The sequence below is a fragment of the Notolepis coatsorum genome (genome assembly GCF_963971535.1).
Source record: "Notolepis coatsorum genome assembly, chromosome: 10".
NCBI classification, from domain to species: Eukaryota; Metazoa; Chordata; class Actinopteri; order Aulopiformes; family Paralepididae; genus Notolepis; species Notolepis coatsorum.
This window is the reverse complement of record NC_140174.1, coordinates 27,218,625-27,239,100: the sequence shown is the minus strand read 5'-3', so window position 1 is coordinate 27,239,100 and position 20,476 is coordinate 27,218,625. Positions and strand designations below refer to the sequence as shown.

The following is a 20,476-nucleotide window of genomic DNA, read 5'->3' as shown; positions in this document are numbered from 1 at the left end:
AGGACGAGAGGAGTAAGAGGAGGTGGGAGAACAAAATGAGTAAGAGGAGGTGGGAGAATGAGAGGAGTAAGAGGAGGTGGGAGAACGAGAGGAGTAAGAGGAGGTGGGAGAACAAAAGGAGTAAGAGGAGGTGGGAGAATGAGAGGAGTAAGAGGAGGTGGGCAAGAGGAGGTGGGAGAACGAGAGGAGTAAGAGGAGGTGGGAGAACGAGAGGAGTAAGAGGAGGTGGGAGAACAGAGAGGAGTAAGAGGAGGTGGGAGAACAAAAGGAGTAAGATGAGGTGGGAGAATGAGAGGAGTAAGAGGAGGTGGGAGAACAAGAGGAGGTGGGAGAACGAGAGGAGTAAGAGGAGGTGGGAGAACGAAAGGAGTAAGAGGAGGTGGGAGAACAAAGAGGAGTAAGAGGAGGTGGGAGAACGAGAAGAGAATTAAGAGGTGGGAGAACAGAGAGGAGTAAGAGGAGGTGGGAGAACAAGAGGAGTAAGAGGAGGTGGGAGAACAGAGAGGAGTAAGAGGAGGTGGGAGAACAAGAGGAGTAAGATGAGGTGGGAGAACGAAAGGAGTAAGATGAGGTGGGAGAATGAGGAGGAGTAAGAGGAGGTGGGAGAGCGAGACAAGTAGTAAGAGGAGGTGGGAGAACAGAGAGGAGGAGTAAGAGGAGGTGGGATAACAGAGAGGAGGAGTAAGAGGAGGTGGGAGAATGAGAGGAACTCTGATAGAAACTGCAGCATAGATACTGTGTAGAGCTGCTGTTAGGTGAGATGTGAAACTTCCCCAGAAGAAAGTACTCTGAGGGGTACTAGTATCAGCCCTACTTATAAAGTACTCTGAGGGGTACTAGTATCAGCCCTACTTAGAAAGTACTCTGAGGGCTACTAGTATCAGCCCTACTTATAAAGTACTCTGAGGGGTACTAGTATCAGCCCTACTTATAAAGTACTCTGAGGGGTACTAGTATCAGCCCTACTTATAAAGTACTCTGAGGGGTACTAGTATCAGCCCTACTTAGAAAGTACTCGGAGGGGTACTAGTATCAGCCCTACTTAGAAAGTACTCTGAGGGGTACTAGTATCAGCCCTACTTAGAAAGTACTCAACACTTTTATGAACATTGTTACTCAGCTGATAGAGTTGTGCCCTTCCTGATGACTTGTCGTACAGAACTTGTAAGTCGCTTTGGATAAAAGCATCAGCTAAATGACTAAATGTAAATGTAAATGTACTCTGAGGGGTACTAGTAGTATAGTAGTATACTGCTCTGGATCTGTGACTCACCCTGTCACTTGGCAGAAGGCAGAAGCTGTTCTCCCCGTTAGAAACCCTACCCTCTGAAACCTTCTATCATTCAACAGGTCGTAGAATGGTGGGGATGTGAGCAGAGAGGGGGACTCGTGGCCACAAACCAGACTGTCTCAGCCTCTTCGTCTGCCCCTCCTGAGCCCCGTCGATGCTCACTAACAGAGCGAGCCGGAGGAAGGCTTGGTAGTTGTGTCTGGAACGTCCGCTCGCGTGAAGAGATGCTCTATTAGAGCTCAGTCAGCCAGACGACGTGAAGCGGAAGGAAACCGTGAATAATAACAATCCTTCAATTAAACCACAATACTACATGTCTGCAGTGCACACACACACACACACACACACACACACACACACACACACACACACACACACATTCACATAAACAGACAAAGGAGTAGTCAAATTCTCTACCTCCTTATTGTGTGTGTGAGTGAGTGAGTGAGTGCGTGAGTGAGTGAGGTGAGTGTGAGTGAGTGAGTGAGTGAGTGAGTGAGTGAGTGAGTGAGTGAGTGAGTGAGTGAGTGAGTGAGTGAGTGAGTGAGTGAGTGAGTGAGGTGAGTAGGTGAGTGAGTGAGTGAGTGAGTGAGTGAGTGAGTGAGTGAGTGAGTGAGTGAGTGAGTGAGTGAGTGAGTGAGTGAGTGTGAGTGAGTGTGAGTGAGGTGAGTGAGGTGAGTGAGGTGAGTACATTACTTCCCGAGGTATGTCCCGTGTAACTGTTTTGGTTCATTCAGAAATATAGACTATAGAGTTTTGCTCTCCTCAATTGTGCTTGGGAACGAAACATGAGATTGTAGTGTGTACGCAGAACAGAGGGGGGAGAGGGAGGAGGTTCGCTCTCGAGGACGGAGCGAGGACGGAACGGAGCACCCGTTCCTAATGAGAAGACGCCCTAAGACAAACAGCTGCTCCGAGCTGCTCACACTAGTTACAGAACATTCACGCCATGCCTGCACTGACCAATCAAAGAGCTGAACTTTAATAATTGACAAGGGAATATTAAAGGGACAAATTCAACGTAGTCCAGAAGCCTCTCTTACACTCTCGCACAGCGGTGCCATTCATGCATATGTTCCAATTATTCTACTAGAGCAGGGAGGAGAGGAGGGGTAAAGAGATGAGGTAAAGAGTAAGGAGGAGTAATGAGAGGAGGTAAAGAGAGAGGAGGGGTAAAGAGATGAGGTAAAGAGAGAGGAGGGGTAATGAGAGGAGGTAAAGAGAGAGGAGGGGTAAAGAGATGCGGTAAAGAGAGAGGAGGGGTAATGAGAGAAGGTAAAGAGAGAGGAGGGGTAATGAGAGGAGGTAAAGAGAGAGGAGGGGTAATGAGGAGGTAAAGAGAGGAGGGGTAAAGAGATGAGGTAAAGAGAGAGGAGGGGTAAAGAGAGAGGGGTAATGAGAGGAAGTAAAGAGAGAGGAGGGGTAAAGAGAGGAGGTAAAGAGAGAGGAGGGGTAAAGAGAGGAGGTAAAGAGAGAGGAGGGGTAATGAGAGGAGGTAATGAGAGAGGAGGGGTAAAGAGAGGAGGTAAAGAGAGAGGAGGGGTAATGAGAGGAGGTAAAGAGAGAGGAGGGGTAATGAGAGGAGGTAAAGAGAGAGGAGGGGTAAAGAGAGGAGGTAAAGAGAGAGGGGGGGTAATGAGAGGAGGTAAAGAGAGAGGAGGAGAAAAGAGAGGAGGTAAAGAGAGAGGAGGGGTAAAGAGAGAGGAGGGGTAATGAGAGGAGGTAAAGAGAGAGGAGGGGTAATGAGGAGGTAAAGAGAGAGGGGGGTAATGGGTTGGGCATCGTTTGGATTTGAACGATTCCGGTTCCGATTCCGATTCTCCATATCGATTCCTGTTCTAAACTATTCTCGATTCCGATTCTTTGAGGTGCAGGTCAAAACAGGTCACAGCTTATTTCGAAGGAGATTTTTTATTTTTTTTTATTTCAAAAAGAAAATCATACTATTCACATTTTCAGTTGACTTGATACAGTTTAATTTGGTTGCTGTACTGTAACTAGGGTATTAATTAACAAAGTAAAAAAAAAAAAAAAAAGAAAAAAAAAATTAAAAAAAAATTAGAATCGAAATTCAGGGGTAATGAGGAGGTAAAGAGAGAGGAGGGGTAATGAGAGGAGGTAAAGAGAGAGGAGGGGTAAGAAGAGGAGGTAAAGAGAGGAGAGGTAAAGAGATGAGGTAAAAAGAGAGGAGGGGTAATGAGAGGAGGTAAAGAGAGAGGAGGGGTAAAGAGAGGAGGTAAAGAGAGAGGAGGGGTAATGAGAGGAGGTAAAGAGAGAGGAGGGGTAATGAGAGGAGGTAAAGAGAGAGGAGGGGTAAAGAGATGAGGTAAAGAGAGAGGAGGGGTAAAGAGAGGAGGTAAAGAGAGAGGGGTAATGAGGAGGTAAAGAGAGAGGAGGGGTAAAGAGATGAGGTAAAGAGAGAGGAGGGGTAATGAGAGGAGGTAAAGAGAGAGGAGGGGTAATGAGAGGAGGTAAAGAGAGAGGAGGGGTAAAGATAGGAGGTAAAGAGAGAGGAGGGGTAAAGAGAGGAGGTAAAGAGAGAGGAAGGGTAATGAGATGAGGTAAAGAGAGAGGAGGGGTACAGAGAGGAGGTAAAGAGAGAGGAGGGGTAATGAGAGGAGGTAAAGAGAGAGGAGGGGTAAGAAGAGGAGGTAAAGAGAGGAGAGGTAAAGAGATGAGGTAAAGAGAGAGGAGGGGTAATGAGAGGAGGTAAAGAGAGAGGAGGGGTAAAGAGAGGAGGTAAAGAGAGAGGAGGGGTAATGAGAGGAAGTAAAGAGAGAGGAGGGGTAATGAGAGGAGGTAAAGAGAGAGGAGGGGTAAAGAGATGAGGTAAAGAGAGAGGAGGGGTAAAGAGAGGAGGTAAAGAGAGAGGGGTAATGAGGAGGTAAAGAGAGAGGAGGGGTAAAGAGATGAGGTAAAGAGAGAGGAGGGGTAATGAGAGGAGGTAAAGAGAGAGGAGGGGTAATGAGAGGAGGTAAAGAGAGAGGAGGGGTAATTAGAGGAGGTAAATAGAGAGGAGGGGTAAAGAGAGGAGGTAAAGAGAGAGGAGGGGTAAAGATAGGAGGTAAAGAGAGAGGAGGGGTAAAGAGAGGAGGTAAAGAGAGAGGAAGGGTAATGAGATGAGGTAAAGAGAGAGGAGGGGTAAAGAGAGGAGGTAAAGAGAGAGGAGGGGTAATGAGAGGAGGTAAAGAGAGAGGAGGGGTAAAGAGAGGAGGTAAAGAGAGAGGAGGGGTAATGAGAGGAGGTAAAGAGAGAGGAGGGGTAATGAGGAGGTAAGAGAGAGGAGGGGTAAAGAGAGGAGGTAAAGAGAGAGGAGGGGTAAAGAGAGAGAGGGGTAATGAGAGGAGGTAAAGAGAGAGGAGGGGTAATGAGAGGAGGTAAAGAGAGAGGAGGGGTAAAGAGATGAGGTAAGAGTGAGGAGGGGTAATGAGAGGAGGTAAAGAGAGAGGAGGGGTAAGAGATGAGGTAAAGAGAGAGGAGGGGTAAAGAGAGAGGAGGGGTAATGAGAGGAGGTAAATAGAGAGGAGGGGTAAAGAGATGAGGTAAAGAGAGGAGGGGTAATGAGAGGAGGTAAAGAGAGAGGAGGGTAAGAGAGAGGAGGTAAAGAGAGAGGAGGGGTAAGAGAGAGGAGGGGTAATGAGAGGAGGTAAAGAGAGGAGGGGTAAAGAGAGAGGAGGGGTAAAGAGAGGAGGTAAAGAGAGAGGAGAGGTAAAGAGAGGAGGTAAAGAGAGAGGAGGGGTAATGAGGAGGTAAAGAGAGAGGAGGGGTAAGAGAGGAGGTAAAGAGAGAGGAGGGGTAATGAGGAGGTAAAGAGAGAGGAGGGGTAATGAGAGGAGGTAAAGAGAGAGGGGGGTAATGAGAGGAGGTAAGAGAGAGGAGGGGTAATGAGAGGAGGTAAAGAGAGAGGAGGGGTAATGAGAGGAGGTAAGAGAGAGGAGGGGTAAAAGATGAAGTAAAGAGAGAGGAGGGGTAATGAGGAGGTAAAGAGAGAGGAGGGTAAAGAGAGGAGGTAGAGAGAGGAGGGGTAAGAGAGAGGAGGGTAATGAGAGGAGGTAAAGAGAGGAGGGGTAATGAGAGGAGGTAAAGAGAGAGGAGGGGTAAAGAGATGAGGTAAAGAGAGAGGAGGGGTAAAGAGAGAGGAGGTAAGAGAGAGGAGGGGTAATGAGGAGGTAATAGAGAGGAGGGGTAAAGAGATGAGCGTAAAGAGAGAGGAGGGGTAAAGAGAGGAGGTAAAGAGAGAGGAGGGGTAATGAGGAGGTAATAGAGAGGAGGGGTAAAGAGATGAGGTAAAGAGAGAGGAGGGGTAAAGAGAGGAGGTAAAGAGAGAGGAGGGGTAAAGAGAGGAGGTAAAGAGAGAGGAGGGGTAATGAGAGGAGGTAAAGAGAGAGGAGGTAAAGAGAGAGGAGGGGTAAGAGAGAGGAGGGGTATGAGAGGAGGTAAGAGAGAGGAGGGGTAAGAGAGAGGAGGGGTAAAGAGAGGAGGTAAGAGAGAGGAGGGGTAAAGAGAGGAGGTAAAGAGAGAGGAGGGGTAATGAGGAGATAAAGAGAGGAGGGGTAAGAGAAGAGGTAAAGAGAGGAGGTAAGAGAGAGGAGGGGTAATGAGAGGAGATAAGAGAGAGGAGGGGTAAAGAGAAGAGGTAAGAGAGGAGGGGTAAGAGGGGAGGGGTGAGTGAGGAAGGGTAAAGAGGGAGGGGTAAAGAGGGGAGGGGTGAGAGAGGAGGTAAGAGAGGAGGTAAAGAGAGGAGGGGTGAAGAGAGGAGGTAAAGAGAGGAGGTAAAGAGAGGAGGGGTGAGAGAGGAGGTAAAGAGAGAGGAGGGGTAAAGAGATGAGGTAAAGAGAGAGGAGGGGTAATGAGAGGAGGTAAAGAGAGGAGGGGTAAAGAGAGGAGGTAAAGAGAGAGGAGGGGTAAAGAGAGGAGGTAAAGAGAGAGGAGGGGTAAAGAGAGAGGATGGGTAATGAGAGGAGGTAAATAGAGAGGAGGGGTAAAGAGATGAGGTAAAGAGAGAGGAGGGGTAAAGAGAGGAGGTAAAGAGAGAGGAGGGGTAAAGAGAGGAGGTAAAGAGAGAGGAGGGGTAAGAGAGGAGGTAAGAGAGAGGAGGGGTAAGAGATGAGGTAAGAGAGAGGAGGGGTAAGAGAGGAGGTAAAGAGAGAGGAGGGGTAAAGAGAGGAGGTAAAGAGAGAGGAGGGGTAAAGAGAGGAGGTAAAGAGAGAGGAGGGGTAAAGAGAGAGGAGGGGTAATGAGGGGAGGTAATTGAGAGGAGGGGTAAGAGATGAGGTAAAGAGAGAGGAGGGGTAAAGAGAGGAGGTAAGAGAGAGGAGGGGTAAGAGGAGGTAAAGAGAGAGGAGGGGTAATGAGAGGAGGTAAAGAGAGAGGAGGTAAAGAGAGAGGAGGGGTAAAGAGAGAGGAGGGGTAATGAGAGGAGGTAAAGAGAGAGGAGGGGTAAGAGAGAGGAGGGGTAAAGAGAGGAGGTAAAGAGAGAGGAGGGGTAAAGAGAGGAGGTAAAGAGAGAGGAGGGGTAATGAGGAGATAAAGAGAGGAGGGGTAAGAGAAGAGGTAAAGAGAGGAGGTAAAGAGAGAGGAGGGGTAATGAGAGGAGATAAAGAGAGAGGAGGGGTAAAGAGAAGAGGTAAAGAGAGGAGGGGTAAAGAGGGGAGGGGTGAAGAGAGGAAGGGTAAAGAGGGGAGGGGTAAAGAGGGGAGGGGTGAAGAGAGGAGGTAAAGAGAGGAGGTAAAGAGAGGAGGGGTGAAGAGAGGAGGTAAAGAGAGGAGGTAAAGAGAGGAGGGGTGAAGAGAGGAGGTAAAGAGAGAGGAGGGGTAAAGAGAGGAGGTAAAGAGAGAGGAGGGGTAAGAGAGGAGGGTAAAGAGGAGGAGGTAAGAGAGAGGAGGGGTAATGAGAGGAGGTAAAGAGAGAGGAGGGGTAAGAGAGAGGAGGGGTAAAGAGAGGAGGTAAAGAGAGAGGAGGGGTAAGAGAGGAGGTAAGAGAGAGGAGGGTAAAGAGAGGAGGTAAAGAGAGAGGAGGGGTAATGAGAGGAGGTAAAGAGAGAGGAGGGGTAAGAGAGAGGAGGGGTAAAGAGAGGAGGTAAAGAGAGAGGAGGGGTAAAGAGATGAGGTAAAGAGAGAGGAGGGGTAAAGAGAGAGGAGGGTAATGAGGAGGTAAAGAGAGAGGAGGGGTAATGAGAGGAGGTAAATAGAGAGGAGGGGTAAAGAGATGAGGTAAAGAGAGAGGAGGGGTAAAGAGAGGAGGTAAAGAGAGAGGAGGGGTAATGAGGAGGTAAATAGAGAGGAGGGGTAAGAGATGAGGTAAAGAGAGAGGAGGGTAAGAGAGGAGGTAAAGAGAGAGGAGGGGTAAAGAGAGGAGGTAAAGAGAGAGGAGGGGTAATGAGAGGAGGTAAAGAGAGAGGAGGTAAGAGAGAGGAGGGGTAAGAGAGAGGAGGGGTAATGAGAGGAGGTAAAGAGAGAGGAGGGGTAAAGAGAGGAGGGGTAAAGAGAGGAGGTAAAGAGAGAGGAGGGGTAAAGAGAGGAGGTAAAGAGAGAGGAGGGGTAATGAGGAGATAAAGAGAGGAGGGGTAAAGAGAAGAGGTAAAGAGAGGAGGTAAAGAGAGAGGAGGGGTAATGAGAGGAGATAAAGAGAGAGGAGGGGTAAAGAGAAGAGGTAAAGAGAGGAGGGGTAAAGAGGGGAGGGGTGAAGAGAGGAAGGGTAAAGAGGGGAGGGGTAAAGAGGGGAGGGGTGAAGAGAGGAGGTAAAGAGAGGAGGTAAAGAGAGGAGGGGTGAAGAGAGGAGGTAAAGAGAGGAGGTAAAGAGAGGAGGGGTGAAGAGAGGAGGTAAAGAGAGAGGAGGGGTAAAGAGAGGAGGTAAAGAGAGAGGAGGGGTAAAGAGAGAGGAGGGGTAAAGAGGAGGTAAAGAGAGAGGAGGGGTAATGAGAGGAGGTAAAGAGAGAGGAGGGGTAAAGAGAGAGGAGGGGTAAAGAGAGGAGGTAAAGAGAGAGGAGGGGTAAAGAGAGGAGGTAAAGAGAGACGAGGGGTAATGAGGAGATAAAGAGAGAGGAGGGGTAAAGAGAGGAGGTAAAGAGAGAGGAGGGGTAAAGAGAGGAGGTAAAGAGAGAGGAGGGGTAATGAGAGGAGATAAAGAGAGAGGAGGGGTAAAGAGAAGAGGTAAAGAGAGGAGGGGTAAAGAGGGGAGGGGTGAAGAGAGGAAGGGTAAAGAGGGGAGGGGTAAAGAGGGGAGGGGTGAAGAGAGGAGGTAAAGAGAGGAGGTAAAGAGAGGAGGGGTGAAGAGAGGAGGTAAAGAGAGGAGGTAAAGAGAGGAGGGGTGAAGAGAGGAGGTAAAGAGAGAGGAGGGGTAAAGAGAGGAGGTAAAGAGAGGAGGGGTAAAGAGAGGAGAGGTAAAGAGCGGAGGGGTGAAGAGCGGAGGGGTAAGAGAGAGGAGGGGTAAAAAGAGAGGAGGGGTAAAGAGAGGAGGTAAAGAGAGAGGAGGGGTAATGAGAGGAGGTAAAGAGAGGAGGTAAAGAGAGAGGAGGGGTGAAGAACAGAGCGATGAAGAGCAGCAGAGCAGAGGTTTTCTTTCCTCCGCTCACATCTCTGAGAAGACCATCTCGTTACAAACACCAGACACAGTACAGCATCCAACAAGAATTATGGGGAAAATGAAGATGTTTTTTTTTATGAAAAATAGAGATTTCAAGGTTGATATCAAATATTCCATGCTGGCCAACACATGTTTAAAGACATTATTGCAGTAGCAGACAGTAGACAGTAGGGCTGGGCGATATGGCCAGGTCTTGCTCGAAAAAGAGATCTTTGATCTCAAGTGACTACCTGGTAAAATAAAGGTAAAATAAAAAATAAATAAATGATATCACGACATGTTTTTGCGATATTTTGATATTTCCTCTAAAGCACTTAAAATGCTTGATTTAACCCTTTGATGGATACAGTCACACCAATATGATGATTATATAAACCTCTTGTCAAGCCTCGTCAATATACCCCCCCCCCAACCCCCCCTTTTCTCACTAATGGAACTGGTGTCGTGGATCACTCCCCTGTGAGCGTTTCCAGGGTTAGCTTAGCTTAGTTAACGGCTAACTTAGTTACCACCTCTCTAGGCGTGTGTGCGTGTATGTGCGTGTACGTGACGTCAATTGGGCGAGTGTGTGTGTCTGTGTGAGGGAGAGGAAAGTGCTGTGCTAAAGTAAGTCTCATCTCAGCCGCGGCGGCTTAGAAACTGACGTGAGGTTTTGTGTAAAACATCACGATGTCCACGATATGTTTAAAAAGTGTATCGTTAATGAATTGTACCCGATATCGTCATATTGCCCACCCCTAGTACACAGTATGTTATATTCTCTGTGTTGTTGGTGGTCCTTACCAGCATGGGCATAGCCACGTCAGCCAGGTAGACGAAAGCCGCGCCCAGAGTGAAGCCCACGGCGACGGGAGCAAAGGCGAACGAGCCGTACTTCCCAGAGTCCTCGGCCATGTCGATGGCCGGCGCCAACAAAGACCAGTAGGAGGCAGCCAGCATCACCTGGAAGTTGAGAGGAGGGAGGGAGGGAGGGAGGGAGGGAGGGAGGGAGGGAGGGAGGGAGGTGGTGAAGGATGAAGGAGTAAGTGAAGAAAGAAAGAAAGAAAGAAAGAAAGAAAGAAAGAAAGAAAGAAAGAAAGAAAGAAAGAAAGAAAGAAAGAAAGAAAGAAAGAAAGAAAGAAAGAAAGAAAGAAAGAAAGAAAGAAAGAAAGAAAATCATATTAGTTATAATGTACTGTTTCTTTGTTTTTGATTGGTGCAGTTTTATCTCTTTAGGGAGATACTATCTTGTACAGAGTGTTCCACAGGAGTCGGGAATTGAGAATTACAAGTTCAACGTCAACTAAACAAAAGAGGCCAAGAGAGTTGGACCTGCAGAGAATAACGGTTTAGAGGAAAGAGACGTTTCTGAGAGGATTAAGTTGAACCCCTTCCCTCCGAGTCACTCAGGCTTGAAGGAAATAAATCGAAATGCTCCAAACATTTGTCACTCCTAGAAGAGAAAACGATGCAAGGGCACAATCTCTAAAATATATACAAGGCTCCGAGCAACCACTCCATTTTCTAAAAGGCCTCATCAGTCACTGACCACCTTTACGGGCGTGGAGCAACCTGGATATTGGTTCTATTCCAGTTAAGGTCTTACTCGGGTCAAGCTGTTTACAGGCACCATCGATACCCTGTGTCCCTGTCCACCTCTGTCCACAAATAGAACACACTGGCCACAAAATATATCAAAAGTTGCCCTGAGCAATAGTAGGTTACTCTTAATTAGGGCTGTCAGTTTATCACGTTAATTAGATTAATTAATTACACAGCAAATTATTGCGTTTGAAAATTAACGCAAAATTTATTAAAATTATTCGATTTTTTTTTTAAATTTTTTTATCTCATTCATTCCATAAGAACATAGAATAAACATTTATAGACTTTTTTTTTTTTTAATGGGGCGATTTGCATGTTCTTGGTATCTGATTCTAAGGACATCTATGGATCTCAGGGAATGTATTCCCAGTGTCAGTTACTGTTACTAGGCGTGAGTAAATTGTAATGAACCAAATGAGAATATAAATAAAAATTTTAATTGTCATTTTTTTATCTTTGATAAAAATCTAAGCAAATTAATAAAGGGAAGATGATTAAACAGAAGGTTTTGTAGATACACTACTGAATTCTGCCATCCGGACACATGCAATTTGAAATATGATTATAGAATATCAGGCCTAAAATGGTTATGCGATTAAAATGTGATTAATTAGATTAATTAAAAAATTATCGCCTGACAGCACTACTTTTAATACATCGAAATGAAATATGACAAAGATTATTCATCTTCCCAGAAATCAGAGGATGTATATGGTTTGCCCTTTAACTCGCCAAACGTTCAGCGCCAATCACGAGTATAGTCAGGTTTTAATCGTTATTTCTTTTATTAGCTATATCCATACATTTTTCATCCATCCAGCCTGATGTTATCATTGGGAATGGGTCTGAGCTCGCAAAAGGGCAAATACCGCCGCCTACGCCGTCCAGCCGGTATTGCACTCTTAGAAATGGTGTAGTTTCTTTTCTGGGCCGATCTGAGCCGTGCGGGCGGGGTTTAAATACTCCGGCAGGACTAGCATTACATCTGCGATGCTGCCCCCCCCCCCTCTTCATATGCAATGCCGGGCAATGTGGGACGGACCTCGACGAGCAGTATTTGGAATGGCGATCAGATAATTGGATTATTTCTTTTGCATTACATCAGAGATCAGGTAAGGACTCTATATATAAAATCTTGCGTTGATCTGATATTTCTTTCTACCGCGATCAAAGCTATATGTGTGTGTGTGTGTGTGTGTGTGTGTGTGTGTGTGTGTGTGGCTGTTTACCGTTGAGTGCAGGAGGTGGCAGGGGGAGCGCCGCACTACGAGGGCCATTTCACGTATGCACAAGGAATGATAATAATGATAATCTAGCGTTGATTTCAGGAAGGTTCGATAATCAGGCGAAAAATTACAACGTGTTTAGTGTATTCCACTAAAGGGCTATTATCGCGTCTTTTCCCGGGATTACCAAGAATCACCAAAACTATACTCATATTCAAAACGGTATAAAACGGAAATGTACGGATGAAAAAACAATCTGTTTTGTGCATGTTGACTGGAAGCAACTCACTGACAATCGACGGGTGTATTAGACCCATAGCTATAATATAAGATATATATATATTTTTTTTTTTTTTGTCTTTTTCCCCCTCCATTTTCCTCCGATTTTTCTCCCATCCCAATGTTAGTCGTATGCCAATTCCCAGTCCCTTCCTGGTCGCTGCGCTTTACCCCCCACAGTCAGATCATTTGGGAGAGTGGAGGCTACCACGTGCTTCCTCCGACACACGTCCAGCCAATCACCGCTTCTTTTCACCTGGCAGCGCGGATTCTCATTGAGAGGGCGTAGCGTGTGGGAGGACCACACTATCCCCCTCACGTCCAATCCACGCTTAGCAGGCGCCCCGACCGAACTGTAGGAGTCGCTGTTTACAACGACCCGGACCCACCCCGCCAGCTTCTCCCACCCTCTGATACAGCCAATTGTATCAGTGCAGACGGCCAGCCAAGCTGGTGACAACCCCGGAGCTGTGAGCTGGATTCGAACAGGCGAACCAAGCTCACAGCTCCGGGGCTGGTGACGAACGCAATCTCCGCTCGACCACCTAACCGCCTCTTATATATAAGATATATTTTAAGCACTCGCAAATCTCGCAGTTTCCCCATTGATTAAAGCAATGGCGTTCTAGTGCCCCCTGGCTCATTAAGCGATGGCGCTAAATGAGTTAAGAAGCCAGGTCTGTGTAGTGAACAGAGGAACATGTTTAGGCCTACATGCCACAGTAACTTGTTTAATATCAGACTGCAAGTCAGGCGTATAACCAGGTTCTCGTAGGAATACGCTGGACAATAAGGGCACCTAGAGAGTACAGTATACACACGTGCAACCCCTAACAAACATGTGAATGGCTATAGGCCGGGAACTTTCCACAGTTTAAGCTACAGGGCGAGAACTGAATAATACATCGACACGTCTACAGAGGTAACAGACTTCCCTAGTGAGTGAGAGTGTGTGCGTGTGCATCCACCCATCCATGTGTGTGTGTGTGTGTGTGTGTGTGTGTGTGTGTGTGTGTGTGTGTGTGTGTGTGTGTGCTGGTGCATGTGTGTATGCTCATGCTATGCTCAAAGTGTACTCTACAGACTCAGTGCCACTCAAGCAGCAAACACTCATTGATCAAAGCATCATTAATTCCCTCTTGCGAGGACAACAGCAGTCGGTTAATTACAAAAACACAAAACATGGCCTCTGTCCGGCATCGCTTTTCCTACCATCTCCTTCTTCACACGTACCCAAGGGAATCAATAAAGGAATATCTTATCTTATCTTATCTTCAGTCTAGGCTATAGATCCGCTAAACTGCCTTTCAGTGCTTAAGGAGAGGGAACAGAGTGAAACTGAAATGGGGAAAGAAGCAATAGTAGGATTGGTGGACTGTTCTCGGTCGAGTTCTGAAACTTGGACAAAGTGAAAACATTCTATTGTCTATATTCATAACTGACTGAACAAATTGCTCACACGAAACCTGAGTCCCCGGAAGACTGTTTGAGGCTTAGTCAGATTCTGTTTGCTTCTGCTTAATTCCACACATCATCTCTCTCTAATATTTAATTAAAATAGATTTGACTCAAATCTGCCAAGATAATAATGCTGTTTTCTCTCCCTCTCTCTCCCTGCTGTTTTTAACCTGCATGGCCAGCTATCTGAATAGACGGCTGGAAGTGAGAAAACACTCCCAGGTGTCTGTGTGTGTGTGAAGAGAGTCGAAGAGAGTGTGTTAGCTCTTGTCAGAGCTAGACGGTGTGACATGTCAATCAGGATCTCACGAATCCCCACTTGCTGGACCAATCACAGATGAATAAATGGGAGTCAGCTTATACTGACTCTCCGGATCTCTGGCTGTATCGTGGAAAGACATCTGCAAGTAATTTGGACATCTAGATATACTGTTGCTTGTATTTATAATTAGCATCAATCAGCAAGTCCACCGTTGCAACACGCCAAGAGTCAATGTTGTGAGTTAAGAGTGCACACAATGCCAGGACAAAATAACACATTAAAATCCCAGGAAAATGATTATCAACTTATGTGCATTGATGCAGAATCACTAAAGGAAGAATTGTGATTGCTCCGCAAATGGATTATTCCTGCCACCCATACAAAGGCAGAAGTGCGACCAACTGAGCCAAAAAAAAAAAGTGCTCTCGGTTTGTTTTTTTGTAGGGGGCAGGATTTCTACCAGAGAGAAGTGAGATAAACAGACGTACCCAACCTCAAGCGATGTTCTGTAAGAGGAAATGAGCGAGAGTAAGCTGCTTACGTGTTCAGCAGACCTAGAGTCAGTTCTGCGTCACTTCAGTAAGTCAAAGGTTTTCTAGACTCCCAGAGGAAGCTTCAAGCTGGATTCTTCCCCCAAAACGTCCCCAAATATTTTCCCCCAAGAATATTACGATCATCTACTATTGGTTTATTGAAGGTTCCCAAACACCCTACCTATGGATATTAGGGAGGCTAGAGCACTAAATATTTTCAAAAGCAAGCTAAAAACTTACCTTTTCATCTAAGCCTGCACTCTGCCACTCAGATTGTTGTCTATTTTTTATGTCTGCTAAAATGTGATTATTGTACTGTTTCTATAGTGTCAATTCTATGCTCATTTTATGCCTATTTTTAAGTCTGCTGTGAAGCACTTGAGGCTGCAATTCTTGTATGAAAGGTGCTATACATATAACGTTTGTTATTATTATTATTATTATTATTATTATTATTATTATTATTATTATTATTATTATTATTATTATTATTATTATTATTATTATTATTATTATTATTATGGTTAGGGATGTCCGATATTATCGGCCTTTATTATCGGCCAATATTGGCATTCAAATGTAATATCAAAAAAAATATATATAATCTTTTTACATTTATTTAACCTTTATTTACCCAGGCAAGCAAATAAGAACTAATTCTTATTTTATTTATTGTGAAAAGTATGCATAATGTATTTTTTTTGGGGGGGGGGGAACCCTGCATGTATCGGTATCGGTTGATATCGGTATCGGAAATTAAGAGTTGGACAATATCGGATATCGGTAAAAAAGCCAATATCGAACATCCCTAATTATGGTTGTTATTATTATTATGCTTATTAGTATTATTGTAGTTATTATTATTAGGGTAATGATTATTATTGTTATGATTATCATAATTATTATGATTATCATTAGTATTATCATTAGTATTATCATGATGATGTTGATGATGATGATGATGATGATGATGATGATGATGATGGTGATGATGATGATTATTACACAAAGCCAAGTTATGGGTATTGAGACTGTAAACGTTGGATGGGTGCAAGAGTAAGCTTCTTACTCACTTACTTCACTTTTTTATTAAATTTATGTTTTTGGTAGATTTTTATTTGTTTATTAGACAAGTCCGGCAGAGAGAAAGGATGGGAGAGATATGGGGGAAGACATTCGGCAAAGGTCGCCGGGTCCGGGAGTCGAACCCGGGACGGCCGCGTTGCACTACAGTGCGGTGTCCCATTTCCCCTTTTTCCACCACTGTGAGTACTTTTCGAGGAACATGACATGACAGTGACAACCGTTGAACACCGACCACGTATATATACGTTATTTGATCGTTATTTCTTTTATTCGATATTTCTATTCATTACAGGCCCACTGACTCTGCGTTAACATTGGGAATCGCATTAAGAATGCCTAGGTGCAATACCGGCCGCATCACGCTAGATGGCGGTATCGAGCACCCTTTCTACCCTTGTATCTTTCTATGTGGGACGGACCCAGGTCTCGGGTTACATTATTCCTTGTCGGGCAATACGAACGGTTCTGCCGGTTACATTGAAGCGCGTCAGGTATCTGCGATCCATATGTTGTGGTGAATTATGCCGTCGAGCAAATAGACATTGGATATACCGGATGGCAATAAAACAATTGGAATATTCTTTTTGGATTACTCCCGGCCACAGGTAAGGGTGATTTGACGTCAATTTTAGATTGATCCTGCAATGCTTTCATACTGATCGGGCTGATAACCGTTTTTAGTGTTCAATGCGAATGCCGTTACTGACAATCAAATAATCAGAAACGACCCCCCCCCCCCTTTCATGCATTCATGATGGAACATAATACCTATAATGTGGATTTGATTCCGGAACAATAGCGGGTTCAGGAAGGAAACGGCAACATCTACAATGTAATCGACGTATACTGCCATAACTAAGCATTTCATGAATTACCCTAGACCGCTCTAAAACCATACTTATATTCACCACGGTATAACACAGGAACGTATGGATGGAAAAATTATCTCTTTTTTGCATCTTGACCGGAAGAAACTCAATGTCAAATGACTATAGTATTGCAACCATGGCTATAATATAGAATATAGATTTAGCTCTACAAACAAGGTGACTAACTCCTATCGTTTACAGCTTGGCAGTAGCTACCACAGGATAAGGATAATAGCTGGCAGCCAATGAGTTAAGATTTCAGATTTCGACCCTGGGAACGCAACTTGGCGAGGACAAGCGTTCTGATTGTTCAGATTCAGGCACCCTGAGACTTTAGAATGTGTGATTACAGGCCTGGGACCGTCACAGAGACCGGATGTTTATCTCAGAGCAGTGGATTTATTGGTAGCTGTCGGGATGTAATAATAATAATAATAATAATAATAATAATAAATAATAATAATAATAATAATAATAATAATAATAATAATAATAATAATAATAATAATAATAATAATAATAATAATAATAATAATAATAATAATATTACTATTGCACTGTATTTGTGCTGTATAATGACTATACATTTTAATCTAATCTAATAATAATAATAATAATAATAATAATAATAATAATAATAATAATAATAATAATAATAATAATAATAATAATAATAATAATACAATTGATTTATATAGTGCTTTTCACAGTGCTCAAAGACACTTTACAGTGTGGGTTAAAAACAGCAAAACAAAACAAAAAACAAAACAACTATGGGTCAAAAGCAAGAGTTACTTTGTGGCAAAGTTCACCATTTTGTCTGTGCATGACTATGCGGGGGGGCATCCCTCTGTGTTTAACACTTTGACGACCGGCGCCCCGCGCGGATTTAGGCCTCAGAGGACAGCAGAAAGTAAACAAACCGATGTACTTTCAACGAGCTTTATATATCATTTATAGTATTGCTATCTGTCCATTCTCATTGTCACTTGAGTGCATAAACCGTGCCTTCATAATTGCTTAAAGAAAATAAAAATCCATCGGTTGGTTGTCATTTTATAGCGTCGTGAATATACAGTATAATATAACACACTTTTCGTCTAGGCTTTTTTCCCGGGAGCTGGATAATAGGCTAAACGTTGGCGCCGTTATATCAAACGCCATTTCTGCTGTATATATACGAATGAAATAAAACAAACTGCGTAGCATCCGGACTATTACAGAGCATCTATGGATGAAATGGGGGCGGCGGGGAACGCCGATTACTATTATTGATCTGCAATACAGTGTGCGTTCAATATAGCATTTTCATTGACCAATCACGTTACGTTATAAAACAATGTCCAATCCAGCTGTTTGGGGTAATATATTATCCTACCGTCAGGCCATGTGATCGCCGGCAGCATTTCCTCACCACTCATCGGATTCTGGTAGATCGATATGCACATTGGCTAATCATAAATCCCATTATTCCACGCTGAAAAAAACGCTCGCCAAACTAATCCAAGATGGAGGATGTTCTGCTGGGATCAAGGAACTATGATCCGCCCACAGAATTGTACTTTTTAAAAATGTTATTCACAATGATACTGCAGTGGAGCGATGGCGCCCCTAAGCGGGTTTGGCCGGTACTGCATGTTTCGAAAATCAAATATCTGAAAAGATGCTGGTAGTGGATCGGGTACCTAAGAAGCGCTATAAATATGGAATAAAACAATAACAACTCGTCACGTATATACTCGTGGCTCTGGTCCACATCGCGCTTTTTCAAAACACGTATATATACGTGGACGGACGCCATAGTGTTAAGGGTCACAAACCAATAAGGTTGCAAACCCCTGGGCTAGACCAACCAACCACAATGACAGTGCAGTCTACTGTCACGCTTACACCTGTTTGAATGGCACTTCCATCAGCAGATGATGTCAGGGCATGTTATCTAGGGATGGATGTGGTTATTTGAATATTCGACTATTGAAAATGAAGCTGGGCTGTAGTGGATGGTTTTGTTTGTGTCAACTTCTCTGATTCAGCCGATTGATTTCAGTTTTTTTTCTTCTATGTTCAATAAATTTAACAAATTGGATTTGGTTTCCGCATTTATTTGACTAATAAAATGGAAAACAGTCGTAATTATGAGTATTAAATACTCATTAGTGAAAGTGAGGATCACAGAAGCCCTCCAGGGCCCGGTTGTTCAAAGGGTTTAATCCGGATAAAACTGATCCGGATTTGGAAATCCTATGTTTTGCTATCCAGGATCACGTAATCCAGTTTATTTTTGTGCCGTTTTTTCAAAGCAACATCGGATTGGATTACTCTGATCCGGATACAAACTTTTCAGGATTACCAAATCCGGATAACCAGTGCTGGAAATGGGATAGGCTATCACAATGTAGGTTACTAGCTATGTAGACAGGTAGAATAGCCAGCGTGGGGTCACTTCAAGTGTTTGTTTTTTATTTTAACAGAAAACAACACAATAAAACAATATAAACGTCCCCCTTCCATTTTCTATTTTTGGAAACCGGCAGTCCGCTCATCTGAGACCTACAACAATTAAAAAAATATATACATTACTCACAAATACTGTACATTGTGGATATTTAGTTTCAAATAAAGATGTATTGAATTGAATAAAAAGGCTAAATGTCCAATACTTACCAAAAATAAATAACTTCAGAGTTCTTCATCATCTGCTGTGGAGAGACCAGCTTGTACAAGCTTGGCTTTTAGGAGGCGGATCTCAAATCTAGCCTTGCTTTGCTGTAGTCAGGTAAAGGTCAGTTGTTCCTCTGCCAGACGAGTCTGTACTTCCGCCCTTTCAGTCTCTCTTTGCGGAAGTGCCTATAATCACCATCTCCGTTTGCCAAAGGACACTTCAAGCCTCTTTTCTGAGCTCCTGTGGCAACTACTGGCTCTACCAGTGAGGATCCACCTTCTTCCTCAATGATGGGGCTGAGATCCAAAATAAATGTGTCCTCTGGATCAGGAGGAACTGGCTCACTTTCCTCTCCAATCGCAGGCTCACTATCCCCTACAACACCTTGAATCCCATGCAGAGTTTCTCACCTCCAATAATGCCAAGTACCACATCTGTGTATAATCACCCCTCTTAACACTTTGAATGCCCAACCCGAGTTTTCTCGGGTTTACCCCCCGCGGGTTGAATGCCCATAACGAGAATATTCGTTTTTTCTCAATTTTTTTTTATATTAGCGATCTGAATTCATATTTCATGAACCGAGTCTACCGTTGGTAAATCAGCCACCCCAGGCGCTCAGATGTGAAAAAAGCGCCCCCTATAGTCTCCCAGGTGGTTATTCACCCTTTTGGATTGGACTCAATGAAAATGCATGGGGGAAAAAAACCCGGACTCCACATTTTACTTCTCACGCATGTAACCGGGGTTGATCAGCTTCATGTTGGACCCTCAGCACAGCGTGTATACGCTGTTTTACAGTATATGCGTGGGATCAATAAAAGGATAGATTTTTGGAATGGTCGATCAGGAATTGGAATAATCCATTTGGATACCATCTGATCTCAGGTAAGGAATCTATTTGACCAGTATTAGGATAATCATACCTTTTTTCCACGGAGATATAAGCTTTCCCCCTATATGTGAAAATACTGTTTTGACTGTGCGAGTGATCAGGAAATAAGAGAATCGATTTACAGCTTGCGGCACCAGCGTGCATACGTACACGATAATCTAGCGTTTATTTGAAAACGATTCATAAATAGGCAGAACAATGACAACGTTCTAGAATATTACAGTACATCAGCGTTTAGCAAGGATTATTTTTTTTTCTTCTTGAAAACGAGGGCTTTTCAAAATGCTATAAAACGGAAATGAACCGATAAAAAAACAATCCGCTTCGACAATGTTGACTGGAAATGGGTCATCATTGATAATGCGACAGGCATATTAGACACATAGCCATAATTTAAAACATAGATTAGGCGATATTAACGTTAACATTGAAGCAGATGGTGGGCATTCAAGCACTAAATGTGCGCCCCCTGCTGGGCATTCAAAGTGTTAAAGGGCTTGTTGCCTGTTTGGGTGTTTTTGGCTTCAGCATGGTCCTTTGTTGCCCTGGCCCTAAGATTCTTCCATCTAAATGTCACTTGCTCTGTGGCCAGACACCATGGCATTCACATTCTGGGTGATTTCAACCCAAATATAATTTATCTTTTTGTTGGTAAGTGCTCCACCCTTAGCAGAACTAAAGCTCCCTACTATTGAGCCAAAATGGCACCTAACACCCTCTAGTAGCGCAGGTTTCGGCAACAGTGAA

The 20,476-nt window shown here is 44.2% G+C and overlaps 1 protein-coding gene across 1 annotated transcript in view; it reads right to left on the bottom strand.

Moving 5' to 3' along the window:
* slc39a11 (solute carrier family 39, member 11) overlaps positions 1 to 20,476 on the bottom strand; it is a 318,449-nt gene that overhangs the window by 220,301 nt on the left and 77,672 nt on the right. The window contains exon 4 of the mRNA XM_084322684.1: positions 9,659 to 9,817. Coding sequence (XP_084178810.1) covers positions 9,659 to 9,817 — 159 coding nt within the window. The remainder of the gene's footprint in view (positions 1 to 9,658; positions 9,818 to 20,476) is intronic.